The 22,765-nt window shown below is 41.3% G+C and overlaps 1 protein-coding gene across 14 annotated transcripts in view; it reads left to right on the plus strand.

Annotated features, from left to right (window-relative positions):
• The window catches only part of Apc (APC regulator of WNT signaling pathway), a 100,397-nt gene that overhangs the window by 42,766 nt on the left and 34,866 nt on the right, over nucleotides 1–22,765 (plus strand). For 6 of the 14 annotated variants that reach the window (XM_029472054.1, XM_029472057.1, XM_029472064.1 and 3 more), the window contains exons 2-6: nucleotides 8,188–8,269; nucleotides 8,948–9,146; nucleotides 12,362–12,470; nucleotides 16,085–16,198; nucleotides 18,681–18,764. In XM_029472054.1, the coding sequence (XP_029327914.1) occupies nucleotides 8,188–8,269; nucleotides 8,948–9,146; nucleotides 12,362–12,470; nucleotides 16,085–16,198; nucleotides 18,681–18,764 (588 nt within the window). The other 8 variants (XM_029472055.1, XM_021150171.2, XM_029472066.1 and 5 more) reach the window with 5 other exon arrangements.

The following is a 22,765-nucleotide window of genomic DNA, read 5'->3' on the forward strand; positions in this document are numbered from 1 at the left end:
GTGACTTGTAGAACTGACTAGATCCGAGTTCCGAGTCCCTTGATGTGTTGTTAAGGTCCCTGAGTTGTACCATTCCCATATATCATGATTAGCCAGAATAATATTCTTGTGTTAAATAATCCAGAATTGCTATTTTTCATTTTTATTCCAAAGTGAGTTGACATTAAACTGCAAAGAGAATGTGGGCTTCCCTGCTCTTTCTTGATCAACCCTACGGTACCTTGTATCATTCTGTGTGTGCCCAGTCATGCCAAGGGCCTCTTAGTACTGAGCTGGTCTCTCCTGTCTCCTGTATTTTCTCTCCTTTCTTTGAAGTCTTTCTTCTGAGGGCATCCACCTTAACCTTTTTAGTCTCAGTTTAAATACTGACCACTTATAGGATGGGCTGGCTATCCCATCAGGATTTTATGTTTTCCTTTGTGCTGACTTTGTGAATGGCTGCAGTTCTGTGGCATCGTAAATCTTCAGAACTACTTTGCCATGGATTAAATTAAATGAACGTGGTAGGATGAACTCTGGTCTCGTTCATGATTCTACTTCCGAAGGCCTATAGACCATGTCCAAATCAGAAGCTAGAGTGCAGCATTATTCACACAGATTCTTTATCAGTGTCTGTGTTCTGTAAGTCTGACATACAGGACGAGGTAGGTCATCTTTAACCTTGAAACTGTCTTACCAGATAGAGGTCTTACCTGTAGCAGTGCAGATCTCCTCAGATGGGACTGAGGCTCTGCCTTTTGCTTTAACCCTGTTTCTCTTCAGCTCAGACCCCATGTTCCATCCTCTTAGGAACTGTTGCTGCTGGGACCATGGCGTTTGGAGCCCAAGCCCGCGAATAAGCACCACTCCTCCTGTCTGGAGAGCTTTGCTGCCTTTGTCTCTTTCTTCAAAACAAAACAAGCAGCTACTCCATTCTTAGTGGTGAATTTCAAAATCCTTTTTAACCTTATAGGTCCAAGGGTAGCCAAGGATGGCTGCAGCTTCATATGATCAGTTGTTAAAGCAAGTTGAGGCACTGAAGATGGAGAACTCAAATCTTCGACAAGAGCTAGAAGATAATTCCAATCATCTTACAAAACTGGAAACTGAGGCATCTAATATGAAGGTATCAAGACTGCAACTTCTAATTGTAGCTTATCCACTTTCAGTGTTTCCTCTTGTAAACTTGGAATAGCTATGACACTTTATTTACTTAAAATTATACATAATAAACTCTTAGAAAAGTTAACATTCTTAGTAAATGCATTAATCTACTGAGTCATGCAAAGAAAATAAATTAACATTGGTGTTGGTTCATTCTTAGTCTTTAATTCTAGAAATAAGATTCCCCCCCAACTTTATCATTAGACTTGATTTAATGGAAAGGTTTTCTGTGCACTTACAGAGACTAGCTTTATTTTATAGTGTATCTCAAGTATTACATTGTCTTATTTAGAAAATACAGGTATCACCAAGCCTAGGTGATAATTTCCATGGTACTTCCAAGCCCTGAAGTTGGCTTTGCAGGTAGCAAAACAGTTGGAGAGTATTTAGTGTGTAGAGGTGAAAACCTTCTGTCTTCAGAGCAGCTGATTTAAATGTCAGTTACTTTCATTTTCAGTTAGGCAGCTTCCCACTACATTTAATAACTTCATAAAATTGGAGATTGTCGATAGAAATGTTTATTTCCTTCCCTTAAAAAAAAATCTGTTTTGTGTTGTTTCTGTTGCTTGGCTATTTTAACATCTTAATTCTAGCTTCTTCCTTCCGAACACTCTACTTTCCATATCTTTACATATTTCCTAGTCTGTCTAGTTCTTTCTCTGTCATTTCAAAGTCTCCTTTCTCTTCTAGACTTTGCTATCACTGAGGAAGCTGATCTTCTCTTTCCTGCTTATTCTTTAGCTCCAGCATCCTATCCTAACAGGTCAGCCTTGATCTCACAGCTCTCTTACCTAGTTTTCTATCCATCTCTTTTTCCATTCTAATTGCCATAAAACGCTTCGGCAATAAAATCTTCAGAATATTCCCTTCATAACCCTTTGGAAATAGGTAAACTATAAAAACAAACACTTACTTCTCCTTATCATTAGCTACATATCAGGGACTTAAAATGCCTGAGTCAGTTATCTCATAGGTTAAAAAGGCCATTTGTTACCTTAACACTCCCCAACACGGTGTCCTTTAACTGCTGGACAGGGCTGTGCGGGAGAGCTGGAGGAAACCACGCACAGAGAATTAGTCTGCTGGACGGGACACTTGGCAGACCTCCTCCTAGAGGGCCTGCTTAGATAGTATAGATCTAGTTTGTAGTGCAGAACTCAGGTCTTGATTTAAGTTTTTATTTAATTACTTATGAATTCAAAAATAGTTTTTAAAGAAACACTTTGGACAAGACAGGCATTTTAATTGACACTTTAATCTCCACTCTGCTGAAGTAGAGTGTCTTTTCAGAGAGATTGTACAAGTCACAAAAACTTGTACCGTGGGATATCAGGATCCCAGTCTATATCAGGAGAAATAGAATCTAAGGTATGCCTGGACTCGGTGATTACCCAACTGGTTATGCACACATCCTGGCAGATCTATCCATGTATGTCATTAGTATTGGACCTATGGTAAAATAGCAATTACAGCCTTCATTGAAGTTATTTATGTATTACTTCCTTAACAAGCTCTGCTGTTAAAGAACAGAACCGTGGCCTGTTTAGTCTTCCACTGATGTATAAAACGATGCAATTGAACCCATTGGTGCTTTCCATTTTGGGTTATAATTAAGTATAGCCATTCTTCTCCCTAAAGCCACGTTAGTAGACTTTGGGACACATACAATCTCAGTTTTCCTGACCTTTATTAACCTAGGCATCACAAAGAAAGGCAAGACACAGCTTCAGATTAAATTAGGGAAGCCTAAAACGTAAGCAGTAGTACCACCTGCTGGTAAAAGAGGGTACTACATCCTGCTGTCAGTTACATGACATCACTATAAAATACAAAAATACTGTGAGGTAACAGCCAGGAGAATGTATATAAAGAGTTAGGGAAATCTGAGCAGACCACATATTTGAGGGAATTGAGGAAATACTTGGTATATGTATGATATTGTAGCTGTGTTCAGAAAGAATCCCTATTTAAATATACCTATTAAAATATTGTAAAAGAAATGATATGCCAATTCCCCAGAATCATGAAAAGGAAAGCAAGGCTGAGATTATTGTGATTTTTCTCTCTGGGGACACAAGCCAGGCTTATTCTGGTCACCAGCAGGCAGCTCTGCTGGAAGGTATCATCCCTGAAGGCAGGCAAGAAGAGCTCTAGAGACGGCTGCCTTGGATAGGAGGAGGTCAGGGAAAGGCGTGTGTTAGCTTGTAAGGCCTGCCACAGAGAGAGAAACTTTGGCTTCATAAAGTATTTGCCAAGTTTTGAACTCTTTGGACCAGATTAAAAACCTCAGCTCCAGGATGGACTTTCAGTGCTAAAAGACAAGCACCAGCAGAAAATAAGCAGAAGTGGAAAGCCATAGTGAGATCCTCAAGAGATGCATCTGCTGTGCCGAATGTGAGTTCACGATGAGCAGGAAGTTAAAGGCCAAGGAAGCCAATTTGCCATATTTTCAATATAAGTAAAAAAGGACACACTCAAGAAACAAAATCAGTTTTAAATTACCTGAAAACTAAGTTAGGTTTAAACCGTTCACTGTTGCTACTAGAATGGAAACTAGCAACCCCAACATGGGAAGGGTAAGTTCTGGAAGAAGAATGCACCCACCACCTTAAGCCTTTCTTCTTCTTACATATATACCATTGGCATTCTGTCAAGCTTGAAGAATAAGAAAATGGTAATCAAGAAAACAGAATATAGGTGGTAATTCAGAAGCAATCCAGGTGTTGGCGTTAGTCAGCAATTCTTTACATAAATATGAGAATGTCTTGGAAAAAAGGATATTTGATAAAATGCTAGAAATACTATAGATTTTTTTGACGGAATTGTATTACAATAAAAACAAATCAGGTGTGGCTCACAGGAAGCACTTTCCAAAAGTTTTCACCTCAGCAATGTTGGGCTCTTCTTAATTACTGGTAATTTCTCAGCTCTAGCCAACCAGCATCAAGTATCCCAAGCAAAGCAAAGGTTTCGCTTGAATAGGTCTAGACTTGTTAATCACTCTTCATCCGCAGTTGACCAGAACCATAGAATCTTAATTCAAAATAACAAATGACCTCCATAGAGTCTTTAAACTTCCCTCTGGAACATCACGAGCCAGGCCTCCATCTTTTGCACTGCCCTCAACATTCTTATCTTCCAAGCTCCACAGAACAGCCTACCAAGCTTCGAATACCCAATGGCTTTTCTAGCTCAAAGTTCCAAAATCCTTCCACATTCTTCCCCAAAACGTGGACAGGTCTGCCACAGCAACACCTCGCTGTCCTGGCACCGCCTTGTCTTAGTTAAGGTTTCTGTTGCTATAAGGAAACTCCAGGAGCAGAGCAGCTTGAGGAGGAAGGGGTTATCAGGCTTACACATCCATAGCACAGTGCATCTTCAAAGAAAGTCAGGACAGGAACTCAGGCAGGGCAGGACTCTGGAGGCAGGAGCTGATGCGGAGGCCATGGCAGGGTACTGCTTACTAGCTTGCTCCGCATGGCTTTCTCAGCCTGCTTTCTTACAGAACCCAGGACCACCAGCCCAGGGATGGTACCACCCACAGCAGGCTAATCAATCACTAATTAATCAATCACTAATTAATTAATCAATCACTAATTAACAAAATGCCTTACAGTCTGATCTAATGGAAGCATTTTCTCAACTGAACTTTCCTCCTCTCGGATAACTCTAGCTTGTGTCAAGTTGACATTTAAAACAAAACAGCAACAGCAACAACCCAGCCAGTAAAGACTTCATCAAAATTAGAAACATGTCGTCTAGAAGGCTTCAATAAAAAAGCTTGAAAAACAGTCCATCTTTCACTATTGAAAATCACTTACCATACTACACACAAAAAAGAACTTATTTCAAAATATAAAAGGATTTCTTCTATACTAAGATAGTGAATTTGTCGGCAGGTAAAGGCACAAACACGGTGAGTACAAGCAGGGTGAGCCCAGAAGAAAATGATGTGCTGCTGACATCTTCAGTCCCAGCACTCCTAAGAGCTGCGAGAGGAGAGGCAGAGACAGGAGAATCATTTCCCAGAAGGTCCTGTTAGCCTGGGAGTCTCTGGCTTAGCAGCAGCCTCAACAAAAATAGATGAGAACTGACTCCCCAATTTTTCTGACCCCCACAAGTGTAGCACACACTTGAGTAGACAGACAGATAAGTTTAACTATCCAGGTTTTTTTGCTTTTGCTTTTGTTTTTGTTTTTGCAACATGGCCTCAAAAATTAAAAAGATAATTAGAAAAGGAAGATAAATGGCCGGGTATGGGCTGGAGAGTTGGCTCAGTGGTTAAGAGCACCATCTGCTTTGGTCCTGAGTTCAATTCCCAGCAACCACATTGTGGCTCACGACCATCTATAATGGGATCCAATACCCTGTTGTGAAGTGTCTGACAGCTACAGTGTACTCATATAAACTGTCCAGGTACACTACTGGAGAATATCTCAGTATCACCTGTCATCAGGGAAGACATTTGACTCCGACTCAGATGACTAAGATTTAAGACAGAGTCACACTGATTGGAATATTGAAATGTTCACACTGCCCGTAAACACATGCACACGGGCACAGAGGCACACAGGCACTCACATACTCTACAGCATTTTCTTTTCAAGGTAAACCCTGTGATTGAAGCATTGGAATTCTGAGAAATAACCCTGAGAAGTAAGTACATATGTCCACTAGATGTCTGTACAGAGTGATCATATTAGCATTCTTCATAGCAGCCTTCATGAGTACCTGTGGTAACATGGAGGTATCTTGAAGATAATTATGTTAAAGTAGAAACACAGAGACTCAAAGGACTCTCTACCGTCTAGTTCTTTCTGGGAACTGAAGATGCTTTGACCAGAACTTGAGGGGACCAAAGCTGGAAAGGCTAAGCCACCAAGGACTGAAGATCTGTACCTGTGCACAGTGAGCTTCAAAACAGAAACACAGTTGAGCTTACGTTTGTTAGTAGGCGTAGACCATTCATTATGTAATGTAAGTCATGCTAGATGTTGTCGTCGTAAGGCAAAGTAACTGGAAGTGAGTGAGTTGGCTTGTCCAGCTTTGCTTGGTGAAGTTCATAATTAAAGGCACTTCACAAAGCAGACACATTGGAATAAGCTAATACTTTGTAAAATTGCTACTCTTAAAACCCTTAAAAATTGTAGCCTTAAATTTCATTTGTTTTATTTACATTGCTGCTTTTATCAATAGATTTCTAACAGATGTACAGAGGCTTTGGTATTGGCCTTGAGAATTAAGCCTAAGGTGACACACATTCTCAACAAAAAGCATTCTACTGCTGAGCTGTGCCTAGCCACGGAGACTTCCTGTTCAGTTATTTACTTGCTATGTCCATGCATGTCCATGTGTGTCCCTGTGTCTGTGTGCATGTGTGTTGCACATGTGGAAGTCAGGACAATTTGTGGGAGTCAGTTCTTTCCACCAAATGAGCTCCATGATTCAAATTCAGATTCTAAGTCTTCCCTTAAAGCAATAATTTTATTACAGTTGTGAATGTTCACTAATTTTAAGATTAGAAAATGTGAGCACTTATCAAAATCACTCAGTTTTTACAGGGATTTAGAGAGGGACTAATGCTCTCAAACTAGGACCTGTATGTGTCCTACCTAAAAGCACGCTACCGGCTTGCCCACTGATTTAGATTGTAATTCTGTCACTAAAGGGAGAGGGACATTCTATATAAACACATTTAATGGGATTTTTGTTTTTGCATACTTTGTTTTTCTGTATGATATACTTTGGCGCTCTTGGCATAAGATGATAGGATTGGTCAAAGTCTGCTTGCAGCTGTTAGCTATGGCTGGAAGAGCTAGAACCCTGAAAAAAGAAGTCATAGTCTGCAGTGTTAGTCTGAAGCTAAGGAAGAGAAGTGACCTGTAGCTCAGTTATGCATTTGGGCATGCTCTGCACCCACTGAGGCGAGGTCTTCCCATCCCACAGTGATGATTCTCTCTGGAGAGGATTTTCAGCGTGAATATCCTTGACCTTCACATTGCCACACCTACCAAAGCCGTTCAAATAACAGCACAGTCTGCTGTGTGAAGGGCACATGCTAAGACCACAGGTCATGTGTTTTCAATGCGTACTGTGACAGACCAAGGCAGGAAGGACCTGGAGCTGTCCCTCTAGCATCAGCTCGCCTTCTGGTAGGTTCCCTTTCAATGCTTCCGAGATCACCTTACCATACAGTGACATGGCCTTAAGTTTCAGGGTTGCAGATGTTCAGTGCGTTTTCCTGGACTTCCAAAAACAAATCGGTGAAACAAGGACATGCTGGAAGCTCCCATGGCATGCGTCACTACATAGGAAGTATGAAAGTTATTAAGGAGCACTAATAAAAAAAAAAAAGAATTACAGGTAGCCAGGCAGAAAAATTGGATAGAAAATGATTTCAAACTTTTTTGTAAAAAAAAAAAAAAAACTCAAGAAGTACTTTCTGTGAGGAGAAAGACAGTGACACAAGGGCGGGGGCAGCTAGCATGCAGTTACATGAGTGCCTGCAGAATGAACCCAGGCTCTGGCGGGCCTCCTCAGGTGTGCCTGGCCGAGTGGTAAGTCACTGAACAGCCGACTTGGCTCCTGCTCATGAAGTGTGTCTTCTAACAGCCACTTTTGTATGGCTTAAGCAAGTCTGTCGGTGTCAGCTGATTGAAAATAGTAATAATTGTAGTTTCTTAGAAGTAATTAGCCCATATTGTAAAAAATAACGGGTTTGTTTTACTATGCCTTTTAATGTATGCATATAATGTACTTGGATCACACACACACCTTTACCTTCCTTTTAAGTGTGCCATGAAGTGTCTTGCATGGAGACTCCTCAAATCACCATTATCACAAAATACCACTATTATTTTTGTTGGGATAGAACAGTGAATAATAGGTAATATATTTAATATACACTATACCTATGGCATGTTGTCAGTGTGAACTGAAATAGCTTTCTAAGAACCCAGTCATACCTAAGTGCCAAGAATACAGAATCCTGTGTTGGAAAGGTTATTCGGCATTCCATGCTGATGTACTGTGCTCTCTCAATAGGAAGTACTTAAGCAGCTACAGGGAAGTATTGAAGATGAGACTATGACTTCTGGACAGATTGACTTACTAGAGCGTCTTAAAGGTACGTTTTTAAAAGCACTTTAAAATACTGTGTGAAGCTCAGTGTCCAGGTCAGCTGCTCTCACTGGATGCTGGGCTCAGCTTGCTCCTCTTCCCCACCTCTCCCTGGGTTGTAGCTGTTGAATATAAATAGATAAAAAGCTGTTTGCTTGTGTCTGTGTCACATCGTTGGTTTTAGCTTATCCCCTCAATTCTGATCTGTTTATAAGACTTGTTTCATTCTACCAGTCACTAACTACGCTTCAGTAAGCCGTGTGCCAACGGCTTCTGTGGCAGATAGGTTCAGAGGGGTGGAGTCTTTTTACCTGTCTTTTCCTATGCCATCTCTAGTAACATCTGTCTTCAAATATCTTTCTTACTTTGTTGCCTAAAACTTCCAGCGCCAAACAGGGGCCCTGCTCAGTAATAAGTGAAACCAGACAAATTCGGTTTTGAGTTGCTAATATTATCTCCCGGGAATCTTAGGATTTTGTATGATTTCCCTTTAACACACTTGTTTTCTGTATGACTCATGCTGACTTTGCAGGGCAAGTTTTAACTATTCTAAATAATTATTCAACTGCGTATATTTGTAATTAAAATATAAACCTGAGGACTCACTTTTAAAATAATGTAATAACATTAGGAGTATTTTACATGGCATAAAGCAGTTACTACATAAGAACTTGTTTCTGTTTAGAATTTAACTTAGATAGTAATTTCCCCGGAGTGAAACTACGCTCAAAAATGTCCCTTCGCTCCTATGGAAGTCGGGAAGGATCTGTATCAAGCCGTTCAGGAGAATGCAGTCCTGTCCCCATGGGGTCATTCCCAAGAAGAGCATTTGTAAATGGAAGCCGAGAGAGTACTGGGTATCTAGAAGAGCTTGAAAAAGAAAGGTAACTAACATGTGTTCCTTGTGCAGTAAGTACTGTGTGTGCGTGGGAGTTTTACAATGCAAGAAACTGACAGGTGACATCCTGCACCATCGTTCTTGCTTTATAAACCAGGCTGGCCTCGAACTCAAGAGATTGCCTCTGCCTCTCTGTCTCTCTGCCTCTCTGCCTCCTGCCTCCCAAGTGCTGGAATTAAAGGTGTGTGCCACCACAATCTACTTGTTCTAAAAATACAAATGATTGTGTTTATCATAATTCTAAAAGTAGAAAGAAGGAATTTTCTTGAAATTCTAAAGTCTTATATTTGACTACTTAGGTATTTTAAATATTCTACACATGGTGAATCCTTGGTATGGTGGTGAGCATAGCTACCTTTCAAATAATCTGTACATTGAGTAAAACCCTAAATCATTATATTTATATCTAGTTAAATTATCAATGACATAGTAGAATTTCAGGTTATCTTTTGAATGAAATTCAATAACTACTAGATCCTTTATAAGGAACCCCATTATAGAAAGCAGAGGAGAAGGAACCACAAGTGAGAGAAATGGTTCTTCATGTCATTTTCCACTTAGCCTGGGCGCTGAACTGCGTTCTTGCAATGAACTATTCTCCTCGTAAGTTAGAATTCTCTCACCACACATGGCAGAACCATCAAGATATTTTCAAGTATTTTAGGACTCAGTGCCAGGTGGCGAAACTCTTCTGTAAAACACTGGTCTGACACTTGTAAAAGCAGAGTGTTAAGTTTACATATAAAGAGCAAAGCCTGGAGCGCTGCGGAGATGGCTCAGCTCTGCCAGAGGTCCTGAGTTCAATTCCCAGCAAGCATGTGGTGGCTCACAACCATCTGCAATGGGATTGGATGCCCTCTTCTGGTGTCTGAAGACAGCGACAGTGTACTCATATACATAAAATAAATACATCAGCCTTGGCCTGGGGGGGGAAGACAGTGTAGCTGTTAGGAGCATTTGGTGCTTTTGCAAAGGATCCAGGTTCAGTTCCCAGCACTCTTATGGTGGCTTACAGTTAGCGTAAACCTAGTTCCAGGGACTTGAACCCTTCTTCTGACCTCCATAGGCAGCATGCATATGATACACACACATACAAACAGGTACACTCACATACACATAAAATAAAAAGATAAATAAGTAAAATTATATATAGGTGGTAAATGCATCATGTTTCACTGGGAGACAAAGGCATTGTTATTATTTTGGCTTGGGGTGAGGCCATTGGTAACAGTCGGTCTGGCCATGTAGACTAGGAGGGTGTTGTGCTCTCTTTAATCCCTTACCTATGCTGGTCTTTATTTTTACCCTGGGCTAACCAAACACCGCCCTGATCCAAAAGGAGAGTGCTCAGGCCCAGGGTCTTTGTTCCCTTTCATTCTGTAAAGCAGCAAAGGCCATGTGAGCAGGCCAGACTTCCCAGGCACTTACTTTGGTGCTGATATTATTAGTAGAGAGCTTTAGCGAAAAGAATTTTTTAAATGGATTTTACTGCCAGTGCTAGGTTTCATAACAGCTCTTGGTAATGAAGACTTGCAGTGGCCGTGCTCCTTTTATCTCAGCCTCTCTGACACGTAGGGGGACGTGCTCTGGGCTCCTGCTGCGGCATCATTTATCTCTTGCTGGATCCTACCCATTTATTTTCTCTCAATTGAGGGTGCTTAGCTATGAAATTATTTCTCAGGAAAGGTCTTCTACATACATTTGTACTCATTACAAATATTTCCCAAGGAAATACCAAACAGAATTTTAAAAATAATGAATCATCAGAGAGGGGAGCATCATTGTATGGCCAAATTCCAGATCATAATAGAAAATTTTCACAGATCTGATTACATGAAAATCCAGATTTTCCAAATAACAAAATTATCTTAAGTGATAAATTGAAAAGAAAAGAATGCATATGCAGCCTAGTGAGTAAGGTGTACCATCCCCAGTATAGAAGTCCCCTAAATGAGAAGCAGAAATTACAGAAAGGAGTGGGTTGCAAACCTGGAAAAGTGCTTCGTCTCATCATGCACATCAGAAGAAATCAACTCAAGTCGTGGTGATATCCTGGAGGTTTATAAATCTGTACTCTAAAAGTGTGTCATACACTTAAATTTGTAAAAATTATAGCTTATATAATTGATACGACACCTTACTAGGACACTTCAGTTCAAATTCATGTACCCTCAAATTTTATCATGTGTGCATGCATGAACATGTATAGAGTGAAGTACATAAAGACATTCATATATATATATATATATATATATATATATATATGTATATATGTGTATATATATATATATCAAATTACTTAAGTCCCCAAGTGCTCCCAGCAAAGAATTGGCCATAGTATTTCTCCTTCATGAGTTTATGAATATTATAAGGTACACAGAGTATTAGGCAGCTATCAAGAAGTACATAGTAAGCCTTTTGTTCTCATATGGAATGACCTCCAAGATAGATGAAAAAAACATGTATAGGACAACATATATATTAATAATCTAGTATTTATGTTTTTAAGTATACATGTAATTATGCAGATTATTTTTAGCATTTTATAGAAAATCTCTGGAAACAACACAAGAAAATTATACTGTACATTGCTTGGGGAAAGGAGCCACACAGAACAATAGGGAGCGTGTACTTGTTAGTCCTATTGAATTTTATCTCAGTAACAGCCTTCTGTTATATGTTTATGTTTATAATGGTCAGATGTATAGTGGGACTGGTTCCTAGGGAATTATGTAAATTCATCTTGAGATTCCAAGCTTTAAGTCTCTGCCTCAGGGTAGCACCCTCTGGCTGTGGATGTGAAGTTTATTCACAGAGTTGCTGCACAGCGGCCTACCTCAGCATAGCATCCTACCTCAGATGCAGCCCCAGGCTTCTCTCTTCCCCAGCGTCAGTGCAGCTGGTCCTGACTCCGTTAGTGCAGTTTCTTCTCTTACTGACTGTGAGTTCTGTTCTCGCCTTACCTTTCACTTACTTCGTAGACTATGAAAGAGAGCCCTTGGTTGAAGCAGAACTGGTCAGCATCATAGCAGGGAAGGAGCACACTTGATACTCAGAAGTCAGTGATTGTAATACCCAAGTGCTACTACAAAACCCAAGTCAGTGCGTTCTCACTAGTTCATTATTGTCTTCGAGCAGCAGCTGCTGAGAGCTACCAGGCAATATGTATTAGCTTGTGTAATTTACCTTTCTTCTAAACAGATCATTACTCCTTGCTGATCTTGACAAAGAAGAGAAGGAAAAGGACTGGTATTATGCTCAACTTCAGAACCTCACAAAAAGAATAGATAGCCTGCCTTTAACTGAAAATGTAAGTAACTTGACAGTGCAGCTTTTAGATTTGGTAACTTGACCTTCGAGTACTCAGATTATCTAGGAAGAATTCAGGATAACTGAGTTTGTAATGATATAAAATGTAATGTGTCTTAATCAGCTATTAACCCGAATATATAATGATTAATGAGTATTTTCATGGCGGTTGTTCTTGCTTTGGTTTGTTTGTTTTCATGGGGTTTTGTTTCTGTTTTTGACACAGAATCTGATGTATCCTGGGCTGACTTCAGACTTGCTATATAAGAGGACCCTGATCCTCCCAAATACTAGGATTACAGGCCTCCTTTACTGTACCCACTTGTTAATTAATTTTTAATAGAAGAAAAAGTTATTGTGTACCAACAGATACTTCTTTTAATTCCACATGTGTTTGGATCTGAATTCCACTTAGACAACTATATTTTTAATTGGTAGAAACATTATACTATCTGCTTGCAGTTTCTGTACAATGCAGGGATCATGCCAGATGGTTCTTACAGCTAAAATGTCCTTGACAATAATTTGAATCTTACTCTTTGTAGTGTAAATGCCACTGGCTATAGGCCCGGGTCCTACTGTGTTTACAAACTCTGTGCCCCTTTAACAAATACACTGAGGTTTAAATTGTCTAAGTCTCAGCAATACACATACGTACTATAGAAAAAAACCAACTTTCACAAGTTATTGCAACTTCCACATTCATGTTGTGCCGTGTACATGGCTCTGAGTTAAGCCAGATCACCTCACAAAGTGGATACATGATACGTGCCTGTAATGGCTGTGTCCAGAACAGCTCCAGAGATGGGCATGACTGAGAGAGACAGTGGGGGGAATGAAGAAAAGACAGACAGACAGACACATGGACGGACACACATGCATGCACACACACACACACACACACAGAGAAACAGTGGATTGGGTTCTGATGGAGAAACAGCACCCTGGATGCTCAGAGTGTTTATTGTATAGTGTTAAACGAAGAGGTGAAGATATTGCATACAGAAAAACAAGGAGGCAGGCTTAGCTAATCTCAGTAGGAGCAGTCTCTGTAGGGGAGCTGTCTTCAAGCCATAAACATCAGGCCAGAGGGAGAAAGCTGTGGTGGGCATTATCTATACATACCATCAGAATTCACACTTAGACCAGGATTAAAGGCTGTGCCATTCATTCTCCATGGGTCCTTGGCATAGGCTTGCCCATGTTAGCAGCACACATTCACTCTGGCCTTCCTCTGCTCCTCCCGTGGAGTCTTAGCACCCAGGAATTTGAAGAGGAGTATCAGAAGTTCAAAGTCTCATAGCTAGGGTGAAGGTCAACAGTTAGAACACTCACTGCACCTCAGCAGATCTGAGTTTAGTTACCAGCACCCACATGGACATTCACAATCATCTGTAACTCCAATTTCAGGGGATCCAGTGCCCTCTTCTGACCTCTGTGGACACCGGGCACTCACGTGGAGTGCATATATACGTGCAGGCAAAACACTTGTGCATGAAAAATAAAAATAAGTCTGTTTTAACAAACGGAAGGCCATCCTTAGTTGTCTATAATTTGACACCAGTGTGGGATATATGAGGTCCTATCTAAAAGTAAAGAAAAAAAGAAAACTTAGGAAAGCGTTCATAATCTCAAGGCTCTATGTTTCATCAATATTTTATGTAGTATTTAAAAGGGAAAATAAGACAAGTGTATGTGGCTTATTATCTTATCCACCAGACCGTGAGGGTGGTAATAAGTCCAGGGCCAGCTTGGGCTGCAGGAAAGTGCTTTCTCAGTATAACCTTTATTCTTAGCTTAGATTTTCACGTTCTTATAGTAGTTTTGAGAGAACCCAATAGGCAGAAAGCAAACATAGAAGGAAGAAAAGCCTTCCAGAATATAGTTACCTGGGCTTCCTGAAGGCAGGAGCTAGAACTCAAGGCCTTAAGTGCTCACTTCCCTTGTTACAACTCGAGAGCAGTGGGTCAGCACCAGAGAATCAAAAGTAAAGAGCAGGTGTCAGATAAATTTATTATTTGCTATTTATGAAGTAACCATGTTTGATAGAATACACAAAAATACACAATCATCGTGGGCCATTAGTAACACTAATAAATTTAAACCTGCTTGTATTTTATAGTCACTATAGTTTGCTTTCTGATTGGGAAATCAAGTTAACAAGCATCTCCATATAGAAATATTTGTCTGCATATCAGAATATCATACCACGTATCAGCTCTAAACCATATTATTACAACACTCTGTGTCACATTCAGCAGTTTGATTTTTGTGGAGTGGTGGGGAAATGGAGGACAAATGACAGAAATAGCAGTACAGGCTCAAAGAGAGCAAATGACGTGCAGGGGAACATGGTGATGCTTGTCTTCAGTCCCCAAAGCCCAGCACTTAGCCGACAGGTAGGCAGGTTCTGTGAGATGAGTCCAGCCAAGTAGTGCACTTCAGGCTTCAGGCTGCATAGTGAAGCCCTGTCTCTAAATAAATGAACAGCGTGCAGGCTGTTTCATCTGTCATGTGCTCCTAACTTTGGTGTGCCTTCAAGAGTGCATTATGTGTATGTTTTGTTTGAGGGCAACTTAAAAGTTTGGAGTTCTTGGACCCAGCCTGCCAGGAGCAGTTTCCTACAAGAGCATGAGGAGCGTGAAGAGCACGCCCTCCTGCTCTCCATGGCTCCCAGTGTCTCCTGACAGTTACCTCAGTACACCTGTGAGGGTGTCAGAGCCACTGGGACTGCGTTTGCGTTTACAGCAGTGAACGGCTATGTGGGCACTGAGAGTTGAACCCCAGTCATCTGAAAGAGCAGTCAGTGCTCTAAACCATTGAATCAACTCTCCAGATCCAGTGTTTAATATATAGACCGTTTCCTTACTCCATTTTCTTCATATGGCACGTGGAGTGTTTTCTCTCTGTTTAGCCTGTACACATAAGCCTTAGTTAATCAGAAGGGTAAGGGTAGTGAACATCTGCTGGCTTTTTACTTCCCCCATGTTGTCTGTGTTTTGTTTGTTTGTTTGTTTGTGATAGAATCTCATGTGGCCCAGTTCTCCTGAACTCCCAGTGTAGCCAAGAATGACCCTGGACTCCTGATCCTCCTGCCTCTGCTTCCTAAGTGCTGGGATTGCAGGCATGTGCCATCACACCTAGCTTTATGTGGCACAGGTTGGGTGAGCACTGTAACAACTGAGCTGCGTCTGCTGTCTAAAATACTAATTTTAATAATTAGAGATAGTTCCTCAGGGTTCTGAGTTGTAATTCAATGGTACTGTACCTGCCTAGAGTGTTCAAGGCTCCAGTTGATTCCTAGTACCACAAAAATTAATCAGGTGCCCCTTTAACAGATAAAGAAATCATAAGGGGACAGAAGTTCAGCTCACCCTAACTGGACCAATTGCGTATTTTCATCAACACAGTCTGAGTTAAAGCCAGCCAGCTTTTACCTCAGGCAGTTCCCTGTGTAGTCAGGGACCCCAGTTAAGCCTGCTGCCGTGCTCATGGTTTTGGATTTCTCAAGCATGGTGACTTTCATAGTTGTTTACTCAATTTCTTAACTGATACTTATGTGCTTTTTGGCTTTACTAGTAAACTGAGAAATTAATGTGCTGTTTGTGGTCTTAGTTTTCCTTACAGACAGACATGACAAGACGGCAGCTGGAGTATGAAGCAAGGCAGATCAGGGCTGCAATGGAGGAGCAGCTTGGCACCTGCCAGGACATGGAGAAGCGTGCACAGGTGATTCTCCCACTGCACACTACAGCTCTGCTGATGGTTCTGTTACTCCATTACCTGTGATGCAGCGGTTACCTCGCTTAGACAAGGCCATCAGTCGGGCCTCCAGCACCATCAAGGAGAAACATTCAGAGTCTGCCTTAAATTGGCACTGCTTCAGGATAATTTCTCATGGCTGTTGGGCATTATAACCAGTACTGACATAATTCTGCCTCTGCTATGACACTTGGGTATTAATCTTTCTGCATAGAATTACAGGGAAGAAATATTGATTCTCCCACAGATAATAACTAGTTTCAATTCCTTTAAGATTGCTATTTCTTGTGCTCTAAGTTTATGTAGCGACATTCAGAAGTTCTTTAAAAAATAAAATGGCAGCGACAGCACATGTTTGAGACACAAAGGAGGCGTAAGGAGTACCTAAGGGAAGGGAGCGAGAGGGATGAGGAAGAGGATAACCCACAGGAAGGTCGAGAAAGAACAAGAACTGCTTTGATTGTAGAGCACTGCCTTGTGCACAGCTCTGTGAGTGGCTAGGCTGGCCCTGTAGAAGGCAGTGTCATTACTGCCTTACCCTGCTTTTCTGGCCGTTCTGTTACCTGGAGATGACATAGCTCATTTTGCTTGCTAACATTTTAGGAAATTTAACTTTGTATCTTGAGTAACACACACATTTTCTACTTGGTAATAACAGTGTGAAAATTAAGTTTAAAAACCACAAACAAGACAAAAAGCCAGCTGCTGGAAGGGCTGGCCTTCAGTGACAGCAGTGCAAATGGTGTCTCCTTTGTAAGAACAGAAGAGAAATGACAGTGGCAGGAGTGGTGGCCCCAAGAGTACACCAGAGCTAGCACAGTGCAGGAGTCATAGAAAATCAGTTATTCTGCAAGAGTTTCCATACTTATAAGGACATCAGCAAAGGCTAAAGCCCCTCCCCTGCTCAATCTAAATGGGCTTTATTTTGTATAGTTGTAAATGTTCTAGATTCATCTCATAGACCTCAAATACTACACATGATACTATTTCTTTGCTTGTTTATAATATGTAACTTATACTATAATGAGTTAAAAGGTGAGTATACAAATGTTTATAACATACCTGAGAATAATTTTCTGTATTGTACAGTGAATGCCTACAAATAAGTGACAACAGAAAGCAGACACCAAAATAGTGATAGTTCAGCCACTGTGTGTGCACACCCCTGTAACCCAGCACTCAGGAGGCTGGAGTAGGAAGGTGGACTTGGAGGCCAGCCTGAGCTACGTGCTGATTCCTCTTTTAAGAAGAGGGGCTTGGATGTGAACAGCTCCACCCTAAAACAAATTCAGTTGGCTAATAGTTGTGAACAATGATGGCACTTAGTCTTAATGTAAAGAAGCTACAATTAATAGAAGAAAATGTAAAACATTTGAGTCCTTAAGATAGAATGGAAACTCAAAAAAGCAATAAAAGTCATTTTCATAAAAATGTAAAGCACCTGTCCTACAAAAATGAAAAGGAAAAATATTTTAACGGTATAAAAAAAATAGTTATTATCCTGAGAACTAATTCTTTTTTTTGTTGGTTTTTTGTTTGTTTGTTTGTTTTTTCGAGACAGGGTTTCTCTGTGTAGCCCTGGCTGTCCTGGAACTCACTTTGTAGACCAGGCTGGCCTCAAACTCAGAAATCCGCCTGCCTCTGCCTCCCAAGTGCTGGGATTAAAGGTGTGTGCCACCACCGCTCGCCTGAGGACTAATTCTTAAAGACTGCCTTTGTTTTTAAATGACAAAGGATTGGCCAACAGTCTGTTTAAAGGATGGTGATGTCCAGTATAACATGTAGAGATCACTGGTAAATAATTTGAGGAAATTTAAAGTAGACCCCATCCCTGCTCCGGCCTTTGTGACCTTTGTCTCTGTTACTAGTTTGGTTACTTACTTAGCTTCCTTTTTCAATGACATCTGTCCCACGTTAGCATGTTAGTAAAGGCTAAGAAAATGCCCATCAGGTGTGACAGAGCCTACTTCTGGGCCAGTGTGCTGTACACATCTTGAATTCCAGTCCTGGGGAGGCAGAGGCAGGTCGACCTCTTGAGTTCCAGGCCAGCCAGGACTGCATAAGGTCATCTCCAAAAACAAAAGCAGAAAGCAATCTCAGATCATGTGTTTGAGCAGACATGTCTTTCAGTAGTTCCTTCACAGTTTGAATGTAGAATTGTGTCATCTTTGTGGTTCTTATATTGCAAATAGAAGTAATGTTCATTTGGAAAGCAGAAGACAGAGAAACACAATTCTAGGCTACCCTCAACCACACAGCAAGTTCTAGGCAAAGTGGGCTAGACAAAGAGACTGGGGGTCATGGGGGAGCAGGGGCAGCAACCGGCTGTAAAGTGAATAAGCTAAAAAAATGCACCCATGTCAAGCCACGCCAGGGGTGCCACATATTAATATGCACTCTACACATAAAACTCACTGAATATCCGACTTGTTCTCTTCTTCTGTTTCAGCGAAGAATAGCCAGGATCCAGCAAATAGAAAAGGACATACTGCGCGTGCGCCAGCTTTTACAGTCCCAGGCGGCGGAAGCAGAGGTTAGTAAAGCCCCCTTCTGGTACAAGTCATGTAAGGAGCTCTCCCCGGAAAAGAAGATGTGTGTAGTCAATGGGGCATCATTGAGATATGGACCTTTCAGAGAGAGAGGCGGTTGTCATTGTTTTAATTTATGTATTTTTATATGCATTGGTGTTGTGCCTGCACATATGTGAGGGTTCCAGATCCCCCTTGAGCTAGAGTTACAAACAGTTGTGAGCGCCACATGGGCGCTGGGGGTTGAACCTAGATTTCCTCTCCAGTCCTAATTTTATACTTTTCAGCAATTAAAATTTAGTCTTCAGCATAAACTGTCAGTTTGTCTAATCAAATCACCACTAGAGCTATCATTACCCTTTAAGTGGGCTTTTTCTTATATGTAATCCATAATGAGAAATTTGATCAGACGTGTTTACTTGTGGTTATCCCACAGTCCTTACTGAAATGTAGTAAAAGCATTACATGAAGAGTCACAAATACCAAGGAAAGTGACAGGAATAAAAATGGGGGCTCTGGAAAAAAGTTCGATAGACTTAACTGTTATAGCATATTATAGGGACCAAGGAAGGCGGTGACAGAGCTCGGTGTGTATCGTGGAAGCTTAAAGGGTTCCCGACTGGTTATGCAGCTCACCTGTGAATATAAGTATTAGAAGGGACTGAAATGAGCATTGGCTGCACTTCCAGAAGAACCAGGCCCAGCACCTGCATGGTAGCTCACAACCATCCATAACTCCATTGCTGTGGGACCTGGCGCCCTCTCCCATCCTCCATGGGTAGCACGCTTGTATGCGGTATACATATATGTATATGAGGCAACACCCGTACAGAGAAAAATGAATGTAATGAAGCAGATGAGCCCCTGACATTGCTCCACATTTTCAGCACAACTGTTGCTGTTTCTCTTTTCAGTCCTAACAGAAAATAAGTTATCCCCACACACCACCCCCTCAAAAAGGATAGGGATTTTTGACTAGATTACAGTAAATTAATACAATGACTTGAAGCTGGAGGTAAGTGTGTATAGAAAGCTGACTTGGTTGGAATCTACTCAGTGGTGAGATCCCTACTGTCCTCCAGCCTTGTCATCTCTCAGAAGCTTCTCTAAGGAACGCAGCTTACCCAAGAAAAGGCTCAAGAGCCACCAGCAAACCAGACCAGCCATTCTCTGGTCACCATAGCTGCAAACCTTCATTTAATTTTTCTGTAGCTAGCCCACTCTTCAGTCTGTATGGACACTAACGACTGACTGCTAGGCATTTTAATAATGTTATGATAAGAACAATCATAGAAGGAGAGTCCCTTGTTGCAGGCAGAAGGAAAGCTCAACACTACAGCTGACCTTCATACCTCGGCAGAAGCAGGGTGTGATTGTACACGCATGCCTGAACCTCAGCATGTGGGAGGCAGAGCAGGAGGCCAGCCTGGGATACATAAGATCCTGTTACAGTCATTCACTCAGGAGAATTTTTTTTAAAGATCTCATGAGAGTTAAATTTAAAACCATGATTGAAAATTAAAAGATTTTTTTATATATATATATATATATATATATAAAGTAGAACAAGACAATGAAACACAAAATAGAATGGTAGGCAGGGAGGATACTCAGCAAATGCAGGTGCCCACCATAGCTTGCTGGCTTGAGCTCACTGCCCCAGCCAAGGACCCATGTGTTGAAAGGAGAGAACCGGTTTCTGCAGTCTTTCTCTGAGCTCCATAGGCATGAATACAGAGAACGTGCACACAGATTAAACAAGTAATAATGAAAAAGGGGTTGTTTTTAAAGGAAAACTCTAAAGCCTAGAAAAGGAAGAGAAATGCCAGTAAAGCGAATTCCTTTAGATTTCTCAACAGCCAACAACCTAGGAATCCAGGGAACAAGACTGTGTTTTATTTATTTATTTATTTATTTATTTATTTATTAATCTTAAGAAAATTTTCAGTCCCTTTGACACCAAGTATTTGAACTCATTCTTTGTCCTACAATTCAGTTCAGTTACCTCAAGTTGGTATTAGATCCCACAAGCAAAATTCTTAGTTATTTGCAAGACTGTTCCCATTCATACATTTAACAACAGGGTTTGGCTGTGCCCACTATAACTGTTTCCGCCTGGCTAGGAATCCCACTGAAGTGGATGCACTGTAGACCTTTGCCATCCTGACCCTACCTGACCCCACATGACAAAAACCAAGTCCTTTATCCTTTAAGAGCCCCGGCGATATGCTACCCAATTGACACAACGCTTCCTGTTAGCTGTGATAACACCCTGGTGGGGAGTCACAGCAGCAGGAAGCAAGGACAGTGGACACTGTTTATTCCACCAACTTTCTCCTTTTATACAGTCTAGGATCCCAGCCCAGGAAATGAAGTCATCCATGGGGGCAGGTCTTCCCAACTCAATCACGTTAATAAATGCAGTGCTTCACGGGCATTCCTAGAGACCTGTCTCCCTCGTGACTCTACACTGGTAACATCACAGTTGTTGTATAGCAATTTAGAAATTCAAGCCTTTCCAAACATCCAGAGTGCTCAGAATTCACTAAAAGCTCTCTACTTACATGATTCTACTTTTATTATATGGGGACACGACAAAAGCCAAATGGGAGACACATTGCAAAGTCCACAGATGAGGTGAGATGGTGGCAGGTGAAAATATCAAGTGTTGTCCTCTTGGAATCTAGGTTTGTAATCCCTCATTTTCCATCTGGGTTGCAAACTTACAGGTTGGCAGTTCCTCAAAACATTTAATGTAAAATTGCCACATAACCCAGCAGTTCCAGTCTCAGGTATCTAGCAGAAAGGTCACATAATGATCTTAATGCTATTAATGATCTATTCAAACAGCCTTATTCATTGTAGCCCAAAAGGAAAGATGGGACGAATGTGACACTGTTAGGCTGCACTTAAATTTGGGTACTGTAAGTAAAATGTGGATAACTTTTGAAAACTCTTTAAGTAAAATAGACCACATAAGTCCACTTACAAAATTACCAGAAGACTGGGGAACGGCTTAGTGAACAGAGTGCTTGCTGTGCAGTGTGAGGGCCAGAGTTAGGATGCCCAGAGCCTACACGCTCGTTAGCGACACCAGCGACACTCTGAGCTCTGGGGTCAGTATGTAAAGTAGAAGGTGATCTCACAGAAGACATCCAGTGTCAGCTGTGGGCCTTCATACCTGCGTGCATGTGTGCACATGCACACTTTTAATTAAATGTCTAGAAAAAATTTATTTTGAAGATACAACTCAAGCATGGTAGCACTTGATAGGTAAAGGGAATTGGGAGTCTCAAGGGCCAACCTAGGCAACATAGTGAGACTGTCTCTCCCTGACAAAAACTCAAAACGAAACAAAGGAGATGAGCTGTTGCCTGGTGCACTGAGTGGAAATGTGGATTAACTGTAAGCAGGTGGGAGAGAATTTACTTAATGATAAAAATACTCGGTACATTTATCAAAATCATTACATTGAACACCTCATGGGTATATTTTGTGGCACTCAACTGCTTAAACAAAACTGCTTTTATTTATTTCATTAAACCAGTAATGTACTCTTATTATCCAGCACTCAGAAGGCAGAGGCAGGGAGGATCAGTAGTTCAATGCCCACCTCAGCTACAGAACAAATTCAAGACCAGCATGAACTACATAAGATCCTGCCTCAAATAGCATCTTTCTTCCTAGTCTGCCTCCTAGGGTAGAAGCCTGGCCCTGCTTTACAGCAGGTATAGGATTGTTGTTACCAGAAGTCAGTCACAGCCACCCTCTCTCTCTCTCAACAGAGAGTAGTGATGGAGGACAGGGACCCAGGAGTGCGGTGGGAAGAAAAGAGACGGAGGAGGAGGAGGAGAGGTGGTGCTAGTTATCATGAGTGCGCTTGGCAGTTGCTCTGTGACCTTCATAGACTTGTCTTTCTTTTGTTTTACCTGAGTGTCAGTTACATGCAGTCTTAAGGTTTCTCTCTCTCTCTCTCTCTCTCTCTCTCTCTCTCTCTCTCCCTCTC

Source organism: Mus caroli, chromosome 18 (assembly GCF_900094665.2).
Source record: "Mus caroli chromosome 18, CAROLI_EIJ_v1.1, whole genome shotgun sequence".
Taxonomy (NCBI): Eukaryota; Metazoa; Chordata; class Mammalia; order Rodentia; family Muridae; genus Mus; species Mus caroli.